This window comes from Anomaloglossus baeobatrachus, chromosome 9, assembly GCF_048569485.1.
Source record: "Anomaloglossus baeobatrachus isolate aAnoBae1 chromosome 9, aAnoBae1.hap1, whole genome shotgun sequence".
In the NCBI taxonomy this organism is placed as follows: Eukaryota; Metazoa; Chordata; class Amphibia; order Anura; family Aromobatidae; genus Anomaloglossus; species Anomaloglossus baeobatrachus.
Window position 1 is genome coordinate 221,005,586 of NC_134361.1, and position 20,598 is coordinate 221,026,183.

Consider the following 20,598-nt stretch of genomic DNA (forward strand, 5'->3'; position numbering starts at 1 on the left):
CACAGCTCAGCAGACAGTATTACACAGGAGAGGATTAGATACACAGCTCATCAGACAGTATCACACAGGAGTGGATTAGATACACAGCTCAGCAGACAGTATCACACAGGACAGGATTAGATACACAGCTCAGCAGACAGTATCACACAGGAGAGGATTAGATACACTGCTCAGCAGACAGTATCACACAGGAGAGGATTAGATACACTGCTCAGCAGACAGTATCACACAGGAGAGGATTAGATACACAGCTCAGCAGGCAGCATCACACAGGAGAGGATTAGATACACAGCTCAGCAGGCAGCATCACACAGGAGAGGATTAGATACACTGCTCAGCAGACAGTATCACACAGGAGAGGATTAGATACACTGCTCAGCAGACAGTATCACACAGGAGAGGATTAGATACACAGCTCAGCAGACAGTATCACACAGGAGAGGATTAGACACAGCTCAGCAGACAGTATCACACAGGAGAGGATTAGATACACAGCCCAGCAGACAGTATCACACAGGAGAGGATTAGATACACAGCTCAGAAGACTATATCACACAGGAGAGGATTAGATACACAGCTCAGCAGACTATCACACAGGCTAGGATTAGATACACAGCTCAGCAGACAGTATCACACAGGAGAGGATTAGATACACGGCTCAGCAGACAGTATCACACAGGACAGGATTAGATACACAGCTCAGCAGACAGTATTACACAGGAGAGGATTAGATACACAGCTCAGCAGACAGTATCACACAGGAGTGGATTAGATACACAGCTCAGCAGACAGTATCACACAGGACAGGATTAGATACACAGCTCAGCAGACAGTATCACACAGGAGAGGATTAGATACACTGCTCAGCATACAGTATCACACAGGAGAGGATTAGATACACTGCTCAGCAGACAGTATCACACAGGAGAGGATTAGATACACAGCTCAGCAGGCAGCATCACACAGGAGAGGATTAGATACACAGCTCAGCAGGCAGCATCACACAGGAGAGGATTAGATACACTGCTCAGCAGACAGTATCACACAGGAGAGGATTAGATACACTGCTCAGCAGACAGTATCACACAGGAGAGGATTAGATACACAGCTCAGCAGACAGTATCACACAGGAGAGGATTAGACACAGCTCAGCAGACAGTATCACACAGGAGAGGATTAGATACACAGCCCAGCAGACAGTATCACACAGGAGAGGATTAGATACACAGCTCAGAAGACTATATCACACAGGAGAGGATTAGATACACAGCTGATACATGTATTTGTACATCAGTTTTCACGCTTCTTCTCAGGTTCCTCCACCACAAACATGGCGCCTTCTGTGGATGAGACTCTGGAGGACGTGAATCAGCGTCTGGATCGGCTGCTCCTGAGAGTGATGGACGACCTGGAAGATCTGAAGGAGAAGAGACAATGTCTGAACGGTGTCATAGAGCAGGTGAGTGATGAGCGCTCGTCTCATACACGGATATACAGCTACACCGGTGGTGTTATATCTCATTTCCCAGTGTCTGACGGTATTATACATGATATCTCAGTGTCTGGCGGTATTATGTGTATATCTGGCAGTATTATACATGATATCTCAGTGTCTGGCGATATTATTTGAATATCTGGCAGTATTATGCGTTATATCTCAGTGTCTGGCGGTATTATGCGTTATATCTCAGTGTCTGGCGGTATTATACATGATATCTCAGTGTCTGATGGTATTATGTGTATATCTGGCGGTATTATGCGTTATATCTCAGTGTCTGGCGGTATTATGTGTATATGTGGCTTTATTATACATGATATCTCAGTGTCTGATGGTATTATGTGTATATCTGGCGGTATTATACATGATATCTCAGTGTCTGGTGGCATTATGTGTATATCTGGCGGTATTATACATGATATCTCAGTGTCTGGTGGTATGTGTATATATGGCGGTATTATACATGATATCACAGTGTCTGGTGGTATTATGTGTATATCTGGCGGTATTATACATGATATCTCAGTGTCTGATGGTATTATGTGTATATCTGGCGGTATTATGCGTTATATCTCAGTGTCTGGCGGTATTATGTGTATATGTGGCTTTATTATACATGATATCTCAGTGTCTGATGGTATTATGTGTATATCTGGCGGTATTATACATGATATCTCAGTGTCTGGTGGCATTATGTGTATATCTGGCGGTATTATACATGATATCTCAGTGTCTGGTGGTATGTGTATATATGGCGGTATTATACATGATATCACAGTGTCTGGTGGTATTATGTGTATATCTGGCGGTATTATACATGATATCTCAGTGTGTGGTGGTATTATGTGTATATATGGCGGTATTATACATGATATCTCAGTGTCTGATGGTATTATGTGTATATCTGGCGGTATTATACATGATATCTCAGTGTCTGGTGGCATTATGTGTATATCTGGCGGTATTATACATGATATCTCAGTGTCTGGTGGTATGTGTATATCTGGCGGTATTATACATGACATCACAGTGTCTGGTGGTATTATGTGTATATCTGGCGGTATTATACATGATATCTCAGTGTGTGGTGGTATTATGTGTATATGTGGCGGTATTATACATGATATCTCAGTGTCTGGTGGTATTATGTGTATATCTGGCGGTATTATACATGATATCTCAGTGTCTGGTGGTATTATGTGTATATCTGGCGGTATTATACATGATATCTCAGTATCTGGTGGTATTATGTGTATATGTGGCGGTATTATACATGATATTTCAGTGTCTGGTGGTATTATGTGTATATCTGGCGGTATTATACATGATATCTCAGTATCTGGTGGTATGTCTTTATGTGGCGGTATTATACATGATATCTCAGTGTCTGGTGGTATTATGTGTATATGTGGCGGTATTATACATGATATCTCAGTGTCTGGTGCTATTATGTGTATATGTGGCGGTATTATACATGATATCTCAGTGTCTGGTGCTATTATGTGTATATGTGGCGGTATTATACATGATATCTCAGTGTCTGGTGGTATTATGTGTATATCTGGTGGTATTATACATGATATCTCAGTGTCTGATGGTATTATGTGTATATCTGGCGGTATTATACATGATGTCTCAGTGTCTGGTGGCATTATGTGTATATGTGGCGGTGTTATACATGATATCTCAGTGTCTGGTGGTATTATGTGTATATGTGGCGGTATTATACATGATATCTCAGTGTCTGGTGGTATGTGTATATGTGGCGGTATTATACATGATATCACAGTGTCTGGTATTATGTGTATATCTGGCGGTATTATACATGATATCTCAGTGTCTGGTGGTATTGTGTATATATGGCGGTATTATACATGATATCTTAGTGTCTGGTGGTATTATGTGTATATCTGGCGGTATTATACATGATATCTCAGTGTCTGGTATTATGTGTATATCTGGCGGTATTATACATGATATCTCAGTGTCTGGTATTATGTGTATATCTCGCGGTATTATACATGATATCGCAGTGTCTGGTGGTATTTTGTGTATATGTGGCGGTATTATACATGATATCACAGTGTCTGGTGCTATTATGTGTATATCTCGTGGTATTATACATGATATCTCAGTGTCTGGCGGTATTATGTGTATTTCTGGTGGTATTCTACATGATATCTCAGGGTCTGGCGGTATTATGTGTATATCTAGAAGTATTATATATAACATCTCACTGTCTGGTTGGATCATATCTCAGTGTCTGGCTGTGTTATGTGTATACAGTTAGGTCCAGAAATATTTGGACAGTGACACAATTTTGGCGAGTTGGGCTCTGCATGCCACCACATTGGATTTGAAATGAAACCTCTACAACAGAATTCAAGTGCAGATTGTAACGTTTAATTTGAAGGTTTGAACAAAAATATCTGATAGAAATTGTAGGAATTGTCACATTTCTTTACAAACACTCCACATTTTAGGAGGTCAAAAGTAATTGGACAAATAAACCAAACCCAAACAAAATATTTTTATTTTCAATATTTTGTTGCGAATCCTTTGGAGGCAATCACTGCCTTAAGTCTGGAACCCATGGACATCACCAAACGCTGGGTTTCCTCCTTCTTAGTGCTTTGCCAGGCCTTTACAGCCGCAGCCTTCAGGTCTTGCTTGTTTGTGGGTCTTTCCGTCTTAAGTCTGGATTTGAGCAAGTGAAATGCATGCTCAATTGGGTTAAGATCTGGTGATTGACTTGGCCATTGCAGAATGTTCCACTTTTTTGCACTCATGAACTCCTGGGTAGCTTTGGCTGTATGCTTGGGGTCATTGTCCATCTGTACTATGAAGCGCCGTCCGATCAACTTTGCGGCATTTGGCTGAATCTGGGCTGAGAGTATATCCCGGTACACTTCAGAATTCATCCGGCTACTCTTGTCTGCTGTTATGTCATCAATAAACACAAGTGACCCAGTGCCATTGAAAGCCATGCATGCCCATGCCATCACGTTGCCTCCACCATGTTTTACAGAGGATGTGGTGTGCCTTGGATCATGTGCCGTTCCCTTTCTTCTCCACACTTTTTTCTTCCCATCATTCTGGTACAGGTTGATCTTGGTCTCATCTGTCCATAGAATACTTTTCCAGAACTGAGCTGGCTTCATGAGGTGTTTTTCAGCAAATGTAACTCTGGCCTGTCTATTTTTGGAATTGATGAATGGTTTGCATCTAGATGTGAACCCTTTGTATTTACTTTCATGGAGTCTTCTCTTTACTGGTGACTTAGAGACAGATACACCTACTTCACTGAGAGTGTTCTGGACTTCAGTTGATGTTGTGAATGGGTTCTTCTTCACCAAAGAAAGTATGCGGCGATCATCCACCACTGTTGTCATCTGTGGACGCCCAGGCCTTTTTGAGTTCCCAAGCTCAGCAGTCAATTCCTTTTTTCTCAGAATGTACCCGACTGTTGATTTTGCTACTCCAAGCATGTCTGCTATCTCTCGGATGGATTTTTTCTTTTTTTTCAGCCTCAGGATGTTCTGCTTCACCTCAATTGAGAGTTCCTTAGACCGCATGTTGTCTGGTCACAGCAACAGCTTCCAAATGCAAAACCACACACCTGTAATCAACCCCAGACCTTTTAACTACTTCATTGATTACAGGTTAACGAGGGAGACGGCTTCAGAGTTAATTGCAGCCCTTAGAGTCCCTTGTCCAATTACTTTTGGTCCCTTGAAAAAGAGGAGGCTATGCATTACAGAGCTATGATTCCTAAACCCTTTCTCCGATTTGGATGTGAAAACTCTCATATTGCAGCTGGGAGTGTGCACTTTCAGCCCATATTATATATAGAATTGTATTTCTGAACATGTTTTTGTAAACAGCTAAAATAACAAAACTTGTGTCACTGTCCAAATATTTCTGGACCTAACTGTATGTGGTAGTATTATACATATCTGTGTGTGACGGTATTATGTGTATATCTGGCGGTATTATTACAGATATAATCGGTATTATATGTGTCGTTCTCAGGGATGGCTCTGCCTTTCTCAGTCGCGGTATTCTATGGGGAACAAGTCCGTGTCCTCGCTGCAGGATACGCCAGAGATGACGCCTTCCTCGTTTGTCCAGGACAGGTGAGGGCGGTATTTTATTTCTTCCATATATCCTTTATTTTTCTGTATTTTCTGCTCTGTATGGTCACAGCAGAAATATCCCACCATGAAATCATGCGGTCACACTGACACTGGTTCATGAAGCTGATGAAGCGGGTGGTCTGCGGGGTCCGCAGCGTCCTGCACCTGTGTGTAGGGATAACTATGGCCATATAGCATTGCTCCTCATCTGTAGCACCGCAGCCTCAGACTTCTGTATCATCAACCATTGTGTGACTACAGCTCCCAGCATGTCCTGACAATCATACACTGCCGCAGTCATTCCACCATCTTTCTCCTGTCTGTGCAGTGCTGCGGACGATGGGGTGACCACATTCACTGCAGAACGCGTTCAGCCGGAGACGCAGGACAAAGTGACGGAGCAGAAGCTCCCGGAGGTGGAGGATATTGGGGCCGCAGATCACGGTGAGACCATATGTGGAGGAGGACCCATCTTAGGAGGCTGCAGTGACCTCTAGGAGTTTGCTCCTGGGTAGGAGGAGTGGGGGGTCACACACAATGGAGGTATTAGTGTAGCATGTGTCCACCTCTACAAAATGGTGTCCGACTAGGGTATTAGTGTAGCATGTGTCCTCCTCTACAAAATGCTGCACTAATACCCTAGTGGGACACCATTTTGTAGAGGTGGACACATGCTATACTAATACCTTAGTCGGACACCATTTTGTAGAGGTGGACACATGCTACACTAATACCCTAGTCGGACACCATTTTGTAGAGGTGGACACATGCTACACTAATACCCTAGTCGGACACCATTTTGTAGAGGTGGACACATGCTACACTAATACCCTAGTCGGACGCCATTTTGTAGAGGTGGACACATGCTATACTAATACCCTAGTCGGACACCATTTTGTAGAGGTGGACGCATGCTACACTAATACCCTAGTCGGACACCATTTTGTAGAGGTGGACACATGCTACACTAATACCCTAGTCGGACACCATTTTGTAGAGGTGGACACATGCTATACTAATACCCTAGTCGGACACCATTTTGTAGAGGTGGACACATGCTACACTAATACCCTAGTCGGACACTATTTTGTAGAGGTGGAGACATGCTACACTAATACCCTAGTCGGACACCATTTTGTAGAGGTGGACACATGCTACACTAATACCCTAGTCGGACACCATTTTGTAGAGGTGGACACATGCTACACTAATACCCTAGTGGGACACCATTTTGTAGAGGTGGACACATGCTACACTAATACCCTAGTGGGACACCATTTTGTAGAGGTGGACACATGCTATACTAATACCCTAGTGGGACACCATTTTGTAGAGGTGGACACATGCTATACTAATACCCTAGTCGGACACCATTTTGTAGAGGTGGACACATGCTACACTAATACCCTAGTCGGACGCCATTTTGTAGAGGTGGACACATGCTACACTAATACCCTAGTCGGACACCATTTTGTAGAGGTGGAGACATGCTACACTAATACCCTAGTCGGACACCATTTTGTAGAGGTGGAGACATGCTATACTAATATCCTAGTCGGACACCATTTTGTAGAGGTGGACACATGCTACACTAATACCCTAGTCGGACACCATTTTGTAGGGGTGGACACATGCTACACTAATACCCTAGTCGGACACTATTTTGTAGAGGTGGACACATGCTACACTAATACCCTAGTCGGACACCATTTTGTAGAGGTGGACACATGCTACACTAATTCCCTAGTCGGACACTATTTTGTAGAGGTGGACACATGCTACACTAATACCCTAGTCGGACACTATTTTGTAGAGGTGGACACATGCTACACTAATACCCTAGTCGGACACTATTTTGTAGAGGTGGAGACATGCTACACTAATACCCTAGTCGGACACCATTTTGTAGAGGTGGAGACATGCTATACTAATATCCTAGTCGGACACCATTTTGTAGAGGTGGACACATGCTACACTAATACCCTAGTCGGACACTATTTTGTAGAGGTGGACACATGCTACACTAATACCCTAGTCGGACACCATTTTGTAGAGGTGGAGACATGCTACACTAATACCCTAGTCGGACACCATTTTGTAGAGGTGGACACATGCTATACTAATACCCTAGTCGGACACTATTTTGTAGAGGTGGACACATGCTACACTAATACCCTAGTCGGACACTATTTTGTAGAGGTGGAGACATGCTACACTAATACCCTAGTCGGACACCATTTTGTAGAGGTGGAGACATGCTACACTAATATCCTAGTCGGACACCATTTTGTAGAGGTGGACACATGCTACACTAATACCCTAGTCGGACACCATTTTTTAAGGGTGGACACATGCTACACTAATACCCTAGTCGGACACCATTTTGTAGAGGTGGACGCATGCTACACTAATACCCTAGTCGGACACCATTTTGTAGGGGTGGACACATGCTACACTAATACCCTAGTCGGACACCATTTTGTAGAGGTGGACACATGCTACACTAATACCCTAGTCGGACACCATTTTGTAGAGGTGGACACATGTTACACTAATACCCTAGTCGGACACCATTTTGTAGAGGTGGACGCATGCTACACTAATACCCTAGTCGGACACCATTTTGTAGAGGTGGACGCATGGTACACTAATACCCTAGTCGGACACCATTTTGTAGAGGTGGACGCATGCTACACTAATACCCTAGTCGGACGCCATTTTGTAGAGGTGGACACATGCTACACTAATACCCTAGTCGGACACCATTTTGTAGAGGTGGAGACATGCTACACTAATACCCTAGTCGGACACCATTTTGTAGAGGTGGAGACATGCTATACTAATATCCTTGTCGGACACCATTTTGTAGAGGTGGACACATGCTACACTAATACCCTAGTCGGACACCATTTTGTAGGGGTGGACACATGCTACACTAATACCCTAGTCGGACACTATTTTGTAGAGGTGGACACATGCTACACTAATACCCTAGTCGGACACCATTTTGTAGAGGTGGACACATGCTACACTAATACCCTAGTCGGACACTATTTTGTAGAGGTGGACACATGCTACACTAATACCCTAGTCGGACACTATTTTGTAGAGGTGGAGACATGCTACACTAATACCCTAGTCGGACACCATTTTGTAGAGGTGGAGACATGCTATACTAATATCCTAGTCGGACACCATTTTGTAGAGGTGGACACATGCTACACTAATACCCTAGTCGGACACCATTTTGTAGAGGTGGACACATGCTACACTAATACCCTAGTCGGACACTATTTTGTAGAGGTGGACACATGCTACACTAATACCCTAGTCGGACACCATTTTGTAGAGGTGGAGACATGCTACACTAATACCCTAGTCGGACACCATTTTGTAGAGGTGGACACATGCTATACTAATACCCTAGTCGGACACTATTTTGTAGAGGTGGACACATGCTACACTAATACCCTAGTCGGACACTATTTTGTAGAGGTGGAGACATGCTACACTAATACCCTAGTCGGACACCATTTTGTAGAGGTGGAGACATGCTACACTAATATCCTAGTCGGACACCATTTTGTAGAGGTGGACACATGCTACACTAATACCCTAGTCGGACACCATTTTTTAGGGGTGGACACATGCTACACTAATACCCTAGTCGGACACCATTTTGTAGAGGTGGACGCATGCTACACTAATACCCTAGTCGGACACCATTTTGTAGGGGTGGACACATGCTACACTAATACCCTAGTCGGACACCATTTTGTAGAGGTGGACACATGCTACACTAATACCCTAGTCGGACACCATTTTGTAGAGGTGGACACATGTTACACTAATACCCTAGTCGGACACCATTTTGTAGAGGTGGACACATGCTACACTAATACCCTAGTCGGACACCATTTTGTAGAGGTGGACGCATGGTACACTAATACCCTAGTCGGACACCATTTTGTAGAGGTGGACGCATGCTACACTAATACCCTAGTCGGACACCATTTTGTAGAGGTGGACACATGCTACACTAATACCCTAGTCGGACACCATTTTGTAGAGGTGGACACATGCTACACTAATACCCTAGTCGGACACCATTTTGTAGAGGTGGACACATGCTACACTAATACCCTAGTCGGACACCATTTTGTAGAGGTGGAGACATGCTACACTAATACCCTAGTCGGACACCATTTTGTAGAGGTGGACACATGCTACACTAATACCCTAGTCGGACACTATTTTGTAGAGGTGGAGACATGCTACACTAATACCCTAGTCGGACACTATTTTGTAGAGGTGGACACATGCTATACTAATACCCTAGTCGGACACCATTTTGTAGAGGTGGACGCATGCTACACTAATACCCTAGTCGGACACCATTTTGTAGAGGTGGACACATGCTACACTAATACCCTAGTCGGACACCATTTTGTAGAGGTGGACGCATGCTACACTAATACCCTAGTCGGACACCATTTTGTAGAGGTGGACACATGCTATACTAATACCCTAGTCGGACACCATTTTGTAGAGGTGGACGCATGCTACACTAATACCCTAGTCGGACACCATTTTGTAGAGGTGGACACATGCTACACTAATACCCTAGTCGGACACCATTTTGTAGAGGTGGACACATGTTATACTAATACCCTAGTCGGACACCATTTTGTAGAGGTGGACACATGCTACACTAATACCCTAGTCGGACACCATTTTGTAGAGGTGGACACATGCTACACTAATACCCTAGTCGGACACCATTTTGTAGAGGTGGACACATGCTACACTAATACCCTAGTCGGACACTATTTTGTAGAGGTGGAGACATGCTACACTAATACCCTAGTCGGACACTATTTTGTAGAGGTGGACACATGCTACACTAATACCCTAGTCGGACACCATTTTGTAGAGGTGGACACATGCTACACTAATACCCTAGTCGGACACTATTTTGTAGAGGTGGACACATGCTACACTAATACCCTAGTCGGACACTATTTTGTAGAGGTGGACACATGCTACACTAATACCCTAGTCGGACACTATTTTGTAGAGGTGGACACATGCTACACTAATACCCTAGTCGGACACTATTTTGTAGAGGTGGACACATGCTACACTAATACCCTAGTCGGACACCATTTTGTAGAGGTGGACACATGCTACACTAATACCCTAGTCGGACACCATTTTGTAGAGGTGGACACATGTTATACTAATACCCTAGTCGGACACCATTTTGTAGAGGTGGACGCATGCTACACTAATACCCTAGTCGGACACCATTTTGTAGAGGTGGACGCATGCTACACTAATACCCTAGTCGGACACCATTTTGTAGAGGTGGACACATGCTATACTAATATCCTAGTCGGACACCATTTTGTAGAGGTGGACACATGTTATACTAATACCCTAGTCGGACACCATTTTGTAGAGGTGGACACATGCTACACTAATACCCTAGTCGGACACCATTTTGTAGAGATGGACACATGCTACACTAATATCCTAGTCGGACACCATTTTGTAGAGGTGGACACATGCTACACTAATACCCTAGTCGGACACCATTTTGTAGAGGTGGAGACATGCTACACTAATACCCTAGTCGGACACTATTTTGTAGAGGTGGACACATGCTACACTAATACCCTAGTCGGACACCATTTTGTAGAGGTGGACACATGCTATACTAATACCCTAGTCGGACACCATTTTGTAGAGGTGGACGCATGCTACACTAATACCCTAGTCGGACACCATTTTGTAGAGGTGGACACATGCTACACTAATACCCTAGTCGGACACCATTTTGTAGAGGTGGACGCATGCTACAGTAATACCCTAGTTGGACACCATTTTGTAGAGGTGGACACATGCTACACTAATACCCTAGTTGGACACCATTTTGTAGAGGTGGACACATGCTACACTAATACCCTAGTCGGACACCATTTTGTAGAGGTGGACACATGCTATACTAATACCCTAGTCGGACACCATTTTGTAGAGGTGGACACATGCTACACTAATACCCTAGTCGGACACCATTTTGTAGAGGTGGACACATGCTACACTAATACCCTAGTCGGACACCATTTTGTAGAGGTGGACGCATGTTATACTAATACCCTAGTCGGACACCATTTTGTAGAGGTGGACGCATGCTACACTAATACCCTAGTCGGACACCATTTTGTAGAGGTGGAGACATGCTACACTAATACCCTAGTCGGACACCATTTTGTAGAGGTGGAGACATGCTACACTAATACCCTAGTCGGACACTATTTTGTAGAGGTGGACACATGCTATACTAATACCCTAGTTGGACACCATTTTGTAGAGGTGGACACATGCTACACTAATACCCTAGTCGGACACCATTTTGTAGAGGTGGACACATGCTACACTAATACCCTAGTCGGACACCATTTTGTAGAGGTGGACGCATGTTATACTAATACCCTAGTCGGACACCATTTTGTAGAGGTGGACGCATGCTACACTAATACCCTAGTCGGACACCATTTTGTAGAGGTGGAGACATGCTACACTAATACCCTAGTCGGACACTATTTTGTAGAGGTGGACACATGCTACACTAATACCCTAGTCGGACACTATTTTGTAGAGGTGGAGACATGCTACACTAATACCCTAGTCGGACACCATTTTGTAGAGGTGGACACATGCTACACTAATACCCTAGTCGGACACCATTTTGTAGAGGTGGACACATGCTATACTAATACCCTAGTCGGACACTATTTTGTAGAGGTGGACGCATGCTACACTAATACCCTAGTCGGACACCATTTTGTAGAGGTGGACACATGCTACACTAATACCCTAGTTGGACACCATTTTGTAGAGGTGGACACATGCTATACTAATACCCTAGTCGGACACCATTTTGTAGAGGTGGACACATGCTACACTAATACCCTAGTCGGACACCATTTTGTAGAGATGGACACATGCTACACTAATATCCTAGTCGGACACCATTTTGTAGAGGTGGACACATGCTACACTAATACCCTAGTCGGACACCATTTTGTAGAGATGGACACATGCTACACTAATATCCTAGTCGGACACCATTTTGTAGAGGTGGACACATGCTACACTAATATCCTAGTCGGACACCATTTTGTAGAGGTGGACACATGCTATACTAATACCCTAGTCGGACACCATTTTGTAGAGGTGGACACATGCTACACTAATACCCTAGTCGGACACCATTTTGTAGAGGTGGACGCATGCTACACTAATACCCTAGTCGGACACCATTTTGTAGAGGTGGACACATGCTACACTAATACCCTAGTTGGACACCATTTTGTAGAGGTGGACACATGCTACACTAATACCCTAGTCGGACACCATTTTGTAGAGGTGGACACATGCTACACTAATACCCTAGTCGGACACCCTTTTGTAGAGATGGACACATGCTACACTAATATCCTAGTCGGACACCATTTTGTAGAGGTGGACACATGCTACACTAATACCCTAGTCGGACACCATTTTGTAGAGATGGACACATGCTACACTAATATCCTAGTCGGACACCATTTTGTAGAGGTGGACACATGCTACACTAATACCCTAGTCGGACACCATTTTGTAGAGGTGGACACATGCTATACTAATATCCTAGTCGGACACCATTTTGTAGAGGTGGACACATGTTATACTAATACCCTAGTCGGACACCATTTTGTAGAGGTGGACGCATGCTACACTAATACCCTAGTCGGACACCATTTTGTAGAGGTGGACACATGCTATACTAATACCCTAGTCGGACACCATTTTGTAGAGGTGGACACATGCTATACTAATATCCTAGTCGGACACCATTTTGTAGAGGTGGACACATGTTATACTAATACCCTAGTCGGACACCATTTTGTAGAGGTGGACACATGCTACACTAATACCCTAGTCGGACACCATTTTGTAGAGGTGGACACATGTTATACTAATACCCTAGTCGGACACCATTTTGTAGAGGTGGACACATTCTACACTAATACCCTAGTCGGACACCATTTTGTAGAGGTGGACACATGCTACACTAATACCCTAGTCGGACACCATTTTGTAGAGGTGGAGACATGCTACACTAATACCCTAGTCGGACACTATTTTGTAAAGGTGGACACATGCTACACTAATACCCTAGTCGGACACCATTTTGTAGAGGTGGACACATGCTATACTAATATCCTAGTCGGACACCATTTTGTAGAGGTGGACACATGCTACACTAATACCCTAGTCGGACACCATTTTGTAGAGGTGGACACATGCTATACTAATACCCTAGTCGGACACCATTTTGTAGAGGTGGACACATGCTACACTAATACCCTAGTCGGACGCCATTTTGTAGAGGTGGACACATGCTACACTAATACCCTAGTCGGACGCCATTTTGTAGAGGTGGACACATGCTATACTAATACCCTAGTCGGACACCATTTTGTAGAGGTGGACGCATGCTACACTAATACCCTAGTCGGACACCATTTTGTAGAGGTGGACACATGCTATACTAATATCCTAGTCGGACACCATTTTGTAGAGGTGGACACATGCTACACTAATACCCTAGTCGGACACCATTTTGTAGAGGTGGACACATGCTATACTAATACCCTAGTCGGACACCATTTTGTAGAGGTGGACACATGCTACACTAATACCCTAGTCGGACACCATTTTGTAGAGGTGGACACATGCTACACTAATACCCTAGTCGGACGCCATTTTGTAGAGGTGGACACATGCTATACTAATACCCTAGTCGGACACCATTTTGTAGAGGTGGACGCATGCTACACTAATACCCTAGTCGGACACCATTTTGTAGAGGTGGACACATGCTACACTAATACCCTAGTCGGACACCATTTTGTAGAGGTGGACACATGCTATACTAATACCCTAGTCGGACACTATTTTGTAGAGGTGGACACATGCTATACTAATACCCTAGTCGGACACCATTTTGTAGAGGTGGACACATGCTACACTAATACCCTAGTCGGACACCATTTTGTAGAGGTGGACACATGCTATACTAATACCCTAGTCGGACACTATTTTGTAGAGGTGGACACATGCTACACTAATACCCTAGTCGGACACTATTTTGTAGAGGTGGAGACATGCTACACTAATACCCTAGTCGGACACCATTTTGTAGAGGTGGACACATGCTACACTAATACCCTAGTCGGACACCATTTTGTAGAGGTGGACACATGCTACACTAATACCCTAGTCGGACACCATTTTGTAGAGGTGGACACATGCTATACTAATACCCTAGTGGGACACCATTTTGTAGAGGTGGACACATGCTATACTAATACCCTAGTCGGACACCATTTTGTAGAGGTGGACACATGCTACACTAATACCCTAGTCGGACGCCATTTTGTAGAGGTGGACACATGCTACACTAATACCCTAGTCGGACACCATTTTGTAGAGGTGGAGACATGCTACACTAATACCCTAGTCGGACACCATTTTGTAGAGGTGGAGACATGCTATACTAATATCCTAGTCGGACACCATTTTGTAGAGGTGGACACATGCTACACTAATACCCTAGTCGGACACCATTTTGTAGGGGTGGACACATGCTACACTAAAACCCTAGTCGGACACCATTTTGTAGAGGTGGACACATGCTACACTAATACCCTAGTCGGACACCATTTTGTAGAGGTGGACACATGCTACACTAATACCCTAGTCGGACACTATTTTGTAGAGGTGGACACATGCTACACTAATACCCTAGTCGGACACTATTTTGTAGAGGTGGACACATGCTACACTAATACCCTAGTCGGACACTATTTTGTAGAGGTGGAGACATGCTACACTAATACCCTAGTCGGACACCATTTTGTAGAGGTGGAGACATGCTATACTAATATCCTAGTCGGACACCATTTTGTAGAGGTGGACACATGCTACACTAATACCCTAGTCGGACACCATTTTGTAGAGGTGGACACATGCTATACTAATACCCTAGTCGGACACTATTTTGTAGAGGTGGACACATGCTACACTAATACCCTAGTCGGACACCATTTTGTAGAGGTGGAGACATGCTACACTAATACCCTAGTCGGACACCATTTTGTAGAGGTGGACACATGCTATACTAATACCCTAGTCGGACACTATTTTGTAGAGGTGGACACATGCTACACTAATACCCTAGTCGGACACTATTTTGTAGAGGTGGAGACATGCTACACTAATACCCTAGTCGGACACCATTTTGTAGAGGTGGAGACATGCTACACTAATATCCTAGTCGGACACCATTTTGTAGAGGTGGACACATGCTACACTAATACCCTAGTCGGACACCATTTTTTAGGGGTGGACACATGCTACACTAATACCCTAGTCGGACACCATTTTGTAGAGGTGGACGCATGCTACACTAATACCCTAGTCGGACACCATTTTGTAGGGGTGGACACATGCTACACTAATACCCTAGTCGGACACCATTTTGTAGAGGTGGACACATGCTACACTAATACCCTAGTCGGACACCATTTTGTAGAGGTGGACACATGTTACACTAATACCCTAGTCGGACACCATTTTGTAGAGGTGGACACATGCTACACTAATACCCTAGTCGGACACCATTTTGTAGAGGTGGACGCATGCTACACTAATACCCTAGTCGGACACCATTTTGTAGAGGTGGACGCATGCTACACTAATACCCTAGTCGGACACCATTTTGTAGAGGTGGACACATGCTACACTAATACCCTAGTCGGACACCATTTTGTAGAGGTGGACACATGCTACACTAATACCCTAGTCGGACACCATTTTGTAGAGGTGGACACATGTTATACTAATACCCTAGTCGGACACCATTTTGTAGAGGTGGACACATGCTACACTAATACCCTAGTCGGACACCATTTTGTAGAGGTGGACACATGCTACACTAATACCCTAGTCGGACACCATTTTGTAGAGGTGGACACATGCTACACTAATACCCTAGTCGGACACCATTTTGTAGAGGTGGACGCATGCTACACTAATACCCTAGTCGGACACCATTTTGTAGGGGTGGACACATGCTACACTAATACCCTAGTCGGACACCATTTTGTAGAGGTGGAGACATGCTATACTAATACCCTAGTCGGACACCATTTTGTAGAGGTGGACACATGCTACACTAATACCCTAGTCGGACACCATTTTGTAGAGGTGGACACATGCTATACTAATACCCTAGTCGGACACCATTTTGTAGAGGTGGACACATGCTACACTAATACCCTAGTCGGACACCATTTTGTAGAGGTGGACGCATGCTACACTAATACCCTAGTCGGACACCATTTTGTAGAGGTGGACGCATGCTACACTAATACCCTAGTCGGACTCCATTTTGTAGAGGTGGACACATGCTACACTAATACCCTAGTCGGACACCATTTTGTAGAGGTGGACACATGCTACACTAATACCCTAGTTGGACACCATTTTGTAGAGGTGGACACATGCTATACTAATACCCTAGTCGGACACCATTTTGTAGAGGTGGACACATGCTACACTAATACCCTAGTCGGACACCATTTTGTAGAGGTGGACACATGCTATACTAATACCCTAGTTGGACACCATTTTGTAGAGGTGGAGACATGCTATACTAATACCCTAGTCGGACACCATTTTGTAGAGGTGGACACATGCTACACTAATACCCTAGTCGGACACCATTTTGTAGAGGTGGAGACATGCTATACTAATACCCTAGTCGGACACCATTTTGTAGAGGTGGACACATGCTACACTAATACCCTAGTCGGATTCCATTTTGCATACCTCCCAACCGTCCCGGATTCTGCGGGATTTGCACGATTTATCAGGGCTGTCCCGCACTCCCGCGGCTCACAGCTGATGTCCCGGCTCCTCCCCTCAGTGGAGTGAATAAATTAAATTATCATCGGCTCTGGATTTTCGGGGCGGCCGGGACTCGAACTCGTGGAACTGTGAGTTCATTGTTTCAAAGGCAGCAGCTTTACCACTGACCTACTGCCTCTATTGAAAGCAATAGGAAGATTTTGTTATCTTGACCTCTATACTGCAGGTGAGACACCAGAAGCAGGTTATTCAGCTGCAAAGATGGATGGAGGGATGGATGAATGGAGGGATGAATGAATGGAGGGATGAATGGAGGGATGGATGAATGGAGGGATGAATGGAGGGATGGATGAATGGAGGGATGAATGGAGGGATTAATGGATGATAGAGGGATGAATGGAGGGATAGAAGGAGGGATGAATGGAGGGATAGAGGGATGAATGGAGGGATAGAAGGAGGGATGAATGGAGGGATAGAAGGAGGGATGAATGGAGGGATAGAGGGATGAATGGAGGGATAGAGGGAGGGATGAATGGAGGGATAGAGGCAGGGATGGATGATAGAGGGATGAATGGAGGGATAGAGGGAGGGATGGATGGATGAATAGAGGGAGGGATGGATGGATGAATGGAGGGATAGAGGGATGAATGGAGGGATAGAGGGAGGGATGAATGGAGGGATAGAAGGAGGGATGAATGGAGGGATAAATGGAGGGATGAATGGAGGGATAGAGGGATGAATGGAGGGATAGAGGCAGGGATGGATGGATAATAGAGGGATGAATGGAGGGATAGAGGGAGGGATGGATGGATGAATGGAGAGATGAGTGGAGGGATAGAGGGAGGGATGAATGGAGGGATAGAGGGAGGGATCAATGGAGGGATAGAGGGATGAATGGATGGATAGAGGCAGGGATGGATGATAGAGGGATGAATGGAGGGATGAATGGAGGGATAGAAGGAGGGATGAATGGAGGGATAGAGGGAGGGATGAATGGAGGAATAGAGGCAGGGATGGATGGATGATAGAGGGATGAATGGAAGGATAGAGGGAGGGATGAATGGAGGAATAGAGGCAGGGATGGATGGATGATAGAGGGATGAATGGAGGGATGAATGGAGGGATAGAGAGAGGGATGGATGGATGATAGAGGGATGAATGGAGGGATAGAAGGAGGGATGAATGGAGGGATAGAGGGAGGGATGGATGATAGAGGGATGAATGGAGGGATGAATGGAGGGATAGAGGGATGAATGGAGGGATGAATGGAGAGATAGAGGGAGGGATGGATGATAGAGGGATGAATGGAGGGATAGAGGGATGGATGGATGATAGAGGGATGAATGGAGGGATAGAGGGAGGGATGAATGGAGGGATAGAGGGATGAATGGAGGGATAGAGGCAGGGATGGATGGATGATAGAGGGATGAATTGAGGGATGAATGGAGGGATAGAGGGAGGGATTAATGGATGATAGAGGGATGAATGGAGGGATGAATGGAGGGATAGAAGGAGGGATGAATGGAGGGATAGAGGGATGAAAGGAGGGATAGAGGGAGGGATGGATGATAGAGGGATGAATGGAGGGATAGAGGGAGGGATGGATGATAGAGGGATGAATGGAGGGATAGAAGGAGGGATGAATGGAGGGATAGAGGGAGGGATAGAGGGAGGGATGGATGATAGTGGGATAGATGGATGATAGAGGGATGGATGATAGAGGGATATATAGATACACGACAGATAATAGATAGAGATAGAATCATAGATAGATAGATAGATAGAATCATTGATAGATAGATAGATAGAGAGATAGAATCATAGATAGATAGATAGACAGATAGAGGGATAGAGATAGATAGAGGGATAGATAGATAGATAGAGGGATAGATAGATAGATAGAATCATAGATAGATAGAGGGATAGAGATAGATAGATAGATAGATAGATAGATAGATAGATACTGTATCTCAATGTTGGTGAAAGAGTCAGATTCGTTTGTTCCCATAAAACTACTATAAAGAAATGAGGAAAAAAATACAAATACAATTTATTTTTTTTTTTTTATCTTCACCACCTTGGATTCAAACCAGCAACGTTCAAAACTTGTGTCCAGCAGCCTCCTGGCTTTCCTAGCTGCTCTAGCTGTTGAGCCACTAGGATTGATGATGTCAGAGGGAGGATTTCACATAAATGAACCTACAATGCAGCCTCTTACACAGCAGATTACACAGGACACAGCTACATTGTACAGAGCAGCATCTCTATGTCCTGTATTCTAGAGGGAGAGGAAAAGAGGATTTTTTTTCTTCTAATAAAGTTACTAAAAATAATAAAAAAAAATAGAATAATGTAATTTTATTGCACTTTTTTTTATAAAATAACAAACATCACAAATCAGCAAATAACATGGACATATTTGGTGTCCCTGTAATCGTAATGACCTGCACAACACAGCGATCAGATTATTTATGGGGATCGGTAAATGGCGGGAAAAAAAAGGCGCAATTTATTATTTTTCTTTATTAAAACCCATAAAAAATGTAATAAAAATGGATCACTGAGGCCGTGTTCACACATAGCGTAAATGCTGCATTTTTTCTGCAGGTGCCCGCGCCAAGAGTGCAATAACAATGTTCTCTGATTATTGCGTGTTTGCGGTATTTTTTATACATTGTCCCCCTTATTTGATACATGTTTGTTGCTGATGTGAATCCTGAAGCTTATAAAGAAAGAAACACCAAATGCGCACAGTTCAGTGGCGTCTTTCCACGCACCAGGGGCGGAGATTTCAGGACGTCTCATCCACTTTGCTTGGACAATTAGTCCATATTCACATGTAGTGTAAATGCTGCATTTTTTCCTGCTGTTTCTTTGCACATTTATTCTGCTGTGTTTAATTGTCCAAGTAAAGTGGATGTGATTCCATGAAAAGACGCCGCTGAATTCTGCGGTTTTCGGGGGGGTGGGGGGGTTCTCTGG

General features: G+C 44.2%; 1 protein-coding gene across 1 annotated transcript in view; it reads left to right on the top strand.

Annotated features, from left to right (window-relative positions):
* The first annotated feature begins 1,110 nt into the window (after nucleotides 1-1,110).
* The window catches only part of LOC142251910 (U3 small nucleolar ribonucleoprotein IMP4-like), a 57,234-nt gene continuing 37,746 nt past the window's right edge, over nucleotides 1,111-20,598 (top strand). Inside the window, exons 1-3 of the mRNA XM_075324959.1 lie at nucleotides 1,111-1,459; nucleotides 5,531-5,634; nucleotides 5,963-6,078. Coding sequence (XP_075181074.1) covers nucleotides 1,331-1,459; nucleotides 5,531-5,634; nucleotides 5,963-6,078 — 349 coding nt within the window. The 5' untranslated portion in view covers nucleotides 1,111-1,330. The remainder of the gene's footprint in view (nucleotides 1,460-5,530; nucleotides 5,635-5,962; nucleotides 6,079-20,598) is intronic.